This window comes from Nicotiana sylvestris, chromosome 9, assembly GCF_000393655.2.
Source record: "Nicotiana sylvestris chromosome 9, ASM39365v2, whole genome shotgun sequence".
Taxonomy (NCBI): Eukaryota; Viridiplantae; Streptophyta; class Magnoliopsida; order Solanales; family Solanaceae; genus Nicotiana; species Nicotiana sylvestris.
This window is the reverse complement of record NC_091065.1, coordinates 159,418,089-159,426,210: the sequence shown is the minus strand read 5'-3', so window position 1 is coordinate 159,426,210 and position 8,122 is coordinate 159,418,089. Positions and strand designations below refer to the sequence as shown.

General features: G+C 36.9%; 1 protein-coding gene across 1 annotated transcript; it reads right to left on the bottom strand.

Annotated features, from left to right (window-relative positions):
* Positions 1 to 2,930: 2,930 nt before the first annotated feature.
* Positions 2,931 to 3,260, bottom strand: LOC138878493 (uncharacterized). Its single transcript, XM_070158176.1, has one exon. The coding sequence runs from the start codon at positions 3,258 to 3,260 to the stop codon at positions 2,931 to 2,933; it is 330 nt and encodes a 109-aa protein (XP_070014277.1).
* Positions 3,261 to 8,122: the final 4,862 nt, after the last annotated feature.

Here is an 8,122-nt window from a genome sequence, read left to right as displayed (position 1 = left end):
GAGGGGCCCCTTACGGCCCAAGCGCAATATCAAGCCATCTCGTGGCATAATCAATAGGCTCTCAGCCTCATATCACACCACCTTGTGGGGTACAATCTCAAGCCCTCGGCCTCATAATCATAAATCAGTGTATCACTACTGCGGCGTGCAGCCCGACCCAAAAGTATCCTCACAACACAGGCCCTCGGTCTTACTCAGTCAAAATCACATAAGCCACTCGGGCAACAGTAAAACATGATGCTCAACCCAAATATCATTTAAAATATCAAAAACAGGTAAAGATGGTTGAATTTGTGAACATAGTAGAATATAGCATGACTAAATACAAGTATAAAGTCAAAACAATGAGGAATAATAGTAAAAATCCCCTAAGGGTCCAAAATAGTTGGCACGAGGCCCAAATATGGCATTCAGCCCAAAACATGATGATAGCAAACAGTTTTCAATCAAATACGCAGTAAAATAGTCATTCGGGATGGACTAAGTTACAATCCCCAACGGTGCACGACCCCACGCTCGTCACCTAGCGTGTGCGTCACCTCAACATAGCACAACAATGTGTAATTTGGGGTTTCATACCTTTAGGACAACATTTACAATCATTACTCACCTCAATCTGGTCCAAACTCTAGCCTGCGACGTCTTTTCCTCTTGAATCGGCCTCAACTCGCGTCGAATCTATCCAAAATCAGAATCATGACGTCCAAATATGCTAAGGTAATGAAGCCCATGCGAAAATAACCAATTTACAACATAAATACCGAAATTAACCAAAACCTGACCCCCGAGCCCACGTTTCGGAATTCGATAAAATTTACATCAGTAGATTCCTTATCTTCCCACGAGTTCATATATATCAAAAGTCCTAAAATCCGACCACAATTGGCCCCTCAAATCCTCAAGGCAAGGTCTCCAATACCAAGCCCTAATCCTCAATTTTTTAACCCTTAATTTCCATTAATTTCACGCCAAATCAATGAAATAATTCCATAGTATCGATTATCAGGTTCAAAAATCTTACCTCCAGATGTTATCCTTTGAATCCCTCTCCAAAATCTCCCAAAAAGCTCCAAAACCGACTTGAAATGGTGAAGAACAACTCAAAAATCGCGAAGGAATTCTTTTATACCTTCTGGCCCAAGTTTTTCGCACCTGCGTTCCAAATCCCGCTCCTGCGGTCCCACTTCTGCAGTCTAGAGGACCGCACCTGTGGTTTTCACTTAAGTACTCAATTTCTGCATCTGCGATGCACCATCCGCACCTGCGCCATCGCAAGTGCAGTTCCTTAACTGCTTCTGCGGTTCCTTCCTTCCTTGGCTCCTTCCACTCCTGCGGCCTCCCAACTGCAGATGCGATTATGACAACAGTCCTACAACTTCAGCTGTCATTTCCAAATTCCAAATTTCTATCTTTCCATCAACCATCCGAAATCACCCCGAGGCCCCTGGGACCTCAACCAAAAGCACAAACAAGTCACATACATCCAAACTTAAACCAATCTTCAAAACACCTCAAACAACATTGAATCAACCAAAATACATCGGATTCAAGCCTAAGGTTCCAAAATCTTCCAAATTACGCTTTTGCTCAAAAAGTCTACCAAACCATGTCCGAATGACCTGAAATCTTGCACACATCCCAAATGACACATGAACCTACTGCAACTTCCAGAATTCCATTCTGACCCCTATATCAAAATCTCACCTATCAACCGGAAAATGCCAAAATTCCAATTTCGCCAATTCAAGCCTAAATCTACTCCGTACATCCAAAATACATTCTGATCATGCTCTTAAATCCCAAATGACCTCCTTATGCTATCCGAACCATCAAAACTCACAATCGATCCCTCTAACACATAAGTCAATATCTCGTTGACTTTTCCAACTTAAGATTCCTCAAAAGAGACTAAGTGTCTCAAACCTTACAAAAACCTCTTCGAACCTGAGCCAACCAATCCGATCACATATAGTATCGATAAACAAAGCAATAAAAAGCAGAAATGGGGAAAACAGAGCGGTAACTCATGAAATGACCGTCTGGGTCATTACATAATAGGTCTTTGTTTGATACTACATGATGTGATGCTCCTGAATGAACAATCCATTTATCATTTGTCAATTTTGAAAAAAATACATATATCATTACCTATCATGTTAACCTTATTTTTGTCCCCTATGTCCTTGTTCAACAAGTTGAGAATCTGGTTGTACTGCTCCTCAGTGAAGTGAGGGATTTTCCCTTCTAACATTCCTTCAAGGTTGTGTTGTGCTTGTGCGTGACCTTCCATGTTATTGGAGGTGTTGTTGATAGCAGCAAATGGTTGTCTACCATTCCCATCTTGTCCTCAAAATCCAGTTGGACCTCTATAACCAGCTGGACGTGTAACACTTCCACTCCTATAGGATCCTTTATTCCTTTGCTTGAAATCAGTAGGGTATCAAACTAGCTTATAGCAATTCTCCTTTGAATGCCCCTTCATATTGCAATAGTCACACACTACAAAAGGCTTCTTCCCTTTATAAGTCTGTCCACGATTCATCTGCATAGCCATTGGATCTCATTTCTCAGCAGATACACTCAAACCAATAGAGTGTTTGACTTTCATCTTCAACTATCATAGCATAGGCCTGATTAAGTGTGGGTACAATTGTTTTTAACAGAATTTGCATTCTAGCCTAGTCATACAAGTCATTTAGACCACTAAGAAATTGCAATAACGTCTGTTGATAGAAGTATTCAATATAATCCTTCGACTAAGCACAATTACAACCAGGTGGAGGTACCATTGCATCATATTCAGCCCATAATTCCTTCAATTTTGAAAAGTACACATAAACTGAATTAGTACCTTGTGATAGTATCACAATTTGCAGATGAACTTGAAAAATCTTCATGCGATTTACTTTGTCAAATCGCTCTTGTAAGTCCTACCAATCAGCATATGAGTCAGATGCATACACAATTCCACAGAGGAGGTCAACTGATATTGTGTTCATGATCCATGAGAGGACTGTTGCATTGCAAGTGTCCCATTGCTCATGCAACTCTGCCTCAAAGGATTCTCGCTTACAGGTACCAGTTACAAAACCTAATTTCCTCTTCGCCATGAGAGCAATCTGCATCGATTTGCTCCACATTCCATAATTCTCCGATCCAGTGAGCTTCACGAGGATCAATATCATACCAGGTATATCTCCTGGATTCATGAACAGAGGATGAGTGTAGGTGATCTTATCAGCTGAAAGTTTTTCCGCCATAGCTTAGCAAAATGAACGGATTTTGATTCAACTCCTTCACTGCTAATCTTCAATCATGAACCTCGAATATCGACTTGTGGATCAGTGCTCTGATACCATGCCAAAATACTGCAATTACTCTATGAATTCTGAGCATCAATGATCTAGAATGTTCTAAGGAGAAGAGAGGAAATTAACTGTAGAGGAAGAAGAAGAAGTGGAAGTCCACTATTTCATTGCCACTAACAGATATTTATACACAAATGTTTTAACCGCCTAATCACAACTAATTATATTTTACAACTAATTACAACTAACTTAAGACACCTTAGTTGGCATCCAGCTGGCAGCCAGTTGTATACAGCTTGCCACATAGGCATATCACAATAGAAACATATCCAGCATTGATTTGTCAATATCAGTAACATAGTAAAGTTTGTTAATCAACAGGCAAATTCAACGGGTGCTCAATAACATAGACAATAAGAAGAGAAGTTGAAGCATCACTCTCTGTAATAGAATCTAAAGATTGTCCCTTCAATCAAATCTTAACCCATTTTAATTTCCTTCTTCATTCTCTATGAAAAAAAACATGGGGGATTTGATTGGTTTAGAGGCTTTTTTTAAAGAAAAAGACGTGGTTGATCATTCATTTGGTTGCGGAAAGAGGTAAGTGTCATGGTTAATTTTGACTTGAGGGACTTAGGACTTGATTGGTCTTTTTGCTACTTGATTTATATGCGGGCTGGCATATATGCAAGGTGCCGAGTGTATATACATAGTCATGGGTTAAACATGAGGGTTGGGGTATTTATTTGTTATCTTCAAACATTTCAGGCCTTCATGATGCATGTTATTACTTGTTAAATGTTTTAATTGTTACTTGCTATTATTTGTTAAATTCATGCCTTTATTCATTAGATTCCTTAATTTGCTATTTATTTTTTATATACCCGTGCCTTTACTTATTGACCGCCTTTACTTGCTTTATGACTTAGTGGATTATTAGATAGCTACTTTTATCCACTTTAATTTATGCCTTTATTTATGTAATTCTCTTATTGAGTTTTATTGTGAGATACGCCGTAGTTGGTTGTAGTTTGTACATTCATATTATTATTGAGTGGGATTGGGTTGCATGCCGCAGTAGATATTGATATTGTTATGTGGGATCGGGTTGCACGCTGCAACGGATTTTGGAATTACTGCTTGGGATTGGTTTGCACACCGCAACAGTGTTTGTATATGTATATATATTTTTGGATCGGTTTGCTTGCTGCAATGGAGAATACATGCTATTTATATATTATATTTGTGGATCGAATTCGGCACCGCAATGGAAAAAAACATATTGATTGTTCTTAACTATTTGTTCGGTATCTGTGTGGTATAAGAAAGTTGAGCTTTGATGTTATTCTAGGGCTCTTTATTATGTGTTCCTGTCCCCAGTTTTCATGTTATACTTTTTTTCTCTATTTGTTTTGTTATTTCATTTATCCTCATACGTGTTTATTATGAGTGCCTTGTTATAGCCTCGGCACTACTTCATCGAGGTTAGGCTCGATACTTATGAAGTACGTGGGGTCAGTTGTACTCATACTATACTTATGCAGTTCTTGTGCAGATTCTGGTATTGGCCCTAGCAGCGGTTAGTGGTGGCTCGCTCGAACTTTCTTATCACGGAGACTTGAGATAGAGCTGCACAACATTTGCAGATCCTCAAGTCCCCTTCTTATTTCTTGCACTGTATTTTATTTAGATGGTTGTACTTTATTTCAGACATTGGTTATAATATTTTGTGATAGGCCATGTACTTGTGGCATCAGATTCAGAGAGTTGACTAGAATGCGTATTGGAATTCATTATATCTATTTTGAAGTTCTACAGTCTTTATTTCTTACTTAACTGCTTTTAAATTTGTTAAAATGAATAATGTGTTGCTACTATTGGTTTGCCTAGCAAGTAAACGTTAGGCTCCATCACAGCCCGCGGTTGAGATTTCGGGTCGTGACATATAATTATTTTTGTGTTATACACTTAAATATATACGAAGAATAAAAAAATAATATGTTGACATACATATGGATATACATAAATAAGGAAAATAAAGATATAATATACATTTTGATATAAATAATGTCATTGTGATATATATTTATTGGCTACCTGGTGCATATCTATAACTAGGGCTTCTTATTCTAATTACTAGAAGAGGTTGCCCGTGCTAAGAAAGGGCCCAACAATATGCAACTATGTTTTAGGAACACTTTATTAATTAAGAAAGAATATGCTGAATTAGGAACGACAAAACGCCAAGTTTCAGTGATGTTCAGAATGGGAGCTGGTAAAGTAAGTTAATACCATATCATTTAACAGCCAGAAGTCCACAATACAGAACCAAAAGAATCCTCTATTGTACAAAAAGAGAAATTTAAACAACAGCTATTGATGAGCTGTATTAATTTGCACTTATGAGCTGCACTTACTAAACAATAAGGTTTCACTTCTTATTCGTAGAAATTTGAGCTATTAAGTTTAACAATTTAGCTTTTTACAAACAAAATCTTGTTGGAAACCAGAAGCATATTAAAGCTACACAATATATCCAGGAGATTTAAGCTGTTAGCCCCTTTTTCATTAGTTCTTTCTCTCAAAACATCACCAGTATTTCCAGATAATGCAGTTAAGCTATCAATTGTAATAATGTTGCGTTCATTCTCCGTCTCCGTTGAACTCTTGTTTTTCTGCCATAGAATAAAAACTGAAATAATGTATTTTGTATGCCTACATCATAATATATATATATATATATATATATATATATATATATATATATATATATATATATATATAGATATTGTTTTTTCAAGTCATTTTGCATGTGGAAGTGAGTATTGAGAGCTAAAATAGGTAAATGATAACAAAATGTTTGCATCTAATTCATTTTCTTGTACATTGGTATTTCATTTTGTAGGTTTAGTGTGAGGATTTAAATGCATGATGGAGAAGGGAGCACGTAAAATATTAACATCCAATTTGAAGGTTTAAGAGCTTAAAATGCCTACTTTAGGAAATGTTCGTTCTTCCATTTATTTCCCTGTTTGAGAATATACTCCAAAGAACAGTCGGAATTACAAAAATAACGAGGGAGCAATTACAAAAATGTAACATCTGGAAGCAGAAAGCTCAAATATCAAATAAGACGCCCATATATTCATCAATAAGGGCCAAATTACAGCACCTCTACGCAATAATGTATAGAATGCCTGTGATTTCGATTTTCGAGACACCTTTGTTGTATAGGTACTGCACCTTTGGTGCTTTTACTTATGGCACTATTTACTTATAAAGAATAGAAAAGGAAAACTTTCGGTTAAATTATAGAGATCCTATACAAGGCATAGACATTAATTTTGACCTTTAAACTCTATTTGCGATACAAATTCAGTAGAATCCATTATACCAACTTTTCCATGAATATAAAAAAAATGATTTGAATAATTCTACCCAACATGACAAACTGCTATTGACTCGTGTTTTCCGTTTTGATCATTTCAATTCCTAATTTGACCGGACTCTATGGCAAGCTGTGAAAAAATTCCCCTCTATTGGATATTCATTAATCTTCCCATGTAAAAGCACGACAATGTATATTCACTTGTTTTTTCTCTTACATATTAAACAAAAGGTTATGCCTTTTCTTCTCAATAAATTTAACACAAAAAATAGTTGTACATTTACGATAGGCAACAAAAGACCCTTACAACATGCATCAAAAGATTGAAAAAGAATGGTATGCTGATGAGTAATGACTAAAATTTAATGACATAAAATTCATTCCTTCACGTCAAAAGAAAGCTAGCAAATTCAAAAAGGATGCAACCAATGATCGAATTTCTTCGTGATTACTTTAGTATTTAAGTCTCTGATGAAAAAAAAGGAAGAAAAAAGAAAATGGGATGCAACCTCCAAAGGACTATAAGGAGAGACCAAGGGCATGTATTATCTTATCCTAACAAAAGGAAGCATATATGTTGTTGTATTAATCAAATAAGAGGGAAAACAAAAAGAAATTACATTCAGTGGCTATAAACCTTTTTAAATTAGTGTTGTTATTACAGGGTTGAGGGTTCGGTGGATCCAACACCATGCCTGCAGCCTCTTCTTGAAACAGAGATAGGGCTGCTTTGGACCTTCTGAGATCTTTCTGGAAAAAATCAATTTCATTCAAGTCAGAGTTCACCTCTAAATTTGTGGGGAAGTACAGGAAGATTTGTTTCTAATGAGCTCCAATTAACAAATATAAGTTATATTTGTCAACACAAAGTTAGACAAACAGTAGCAATACTATGATAAACATATGCAAGGTCGAAAATGAAAATGGAATATATTTCAACCAAATATCCCTTTAATTAACACAACTATGTATAACATCTAGAATTAAATTATGACGACCCAGCCAGTCGTCTTATGAGTTGCCGGCCCGTTCCCCCATTTCTGCTTCTTATTGCTTTGTCTGTCGGTTCTATATGTGATTGGGTTGGTTGGCTCGAGTTCGGAAAGGATTTGGTAAGGTTTGATACACTTAGTCTCTTTTGAGGAAGTTTAAGTTGGAAAAAGTCAACCGAAAGTTGACTTATGTGTTAAAGGGCTCGGATGTGAGTTCTGATGGTTCGGATAGCTTCAAGAGGTGATTTGGAACTTAGGAGCGTGATTGGAATGGGCTTTGGAGGGTTGGAGTAGATTTAGGCTTGAATTGGCGAAGTTGTTATTTTCGCGATTTCCGGTTGGTAGGTGAGATTTTGATATAGGGGTCGAAATGGAATTCCGAGAGTTGCAGTAGTTCTTTTGTATCATTTGGGATGTGTGTGCAAAATTGCAGG

What these genes read in the sequence shown, in the direction of transcription:
- LOC138878493 (XM_070158176.1), bottom strand. Translation starts at nt 3,260, where the DNA reads ATGGCGGAAAAACTTTCAGCTGATAAGATCACCTACACTCATCCTCTG.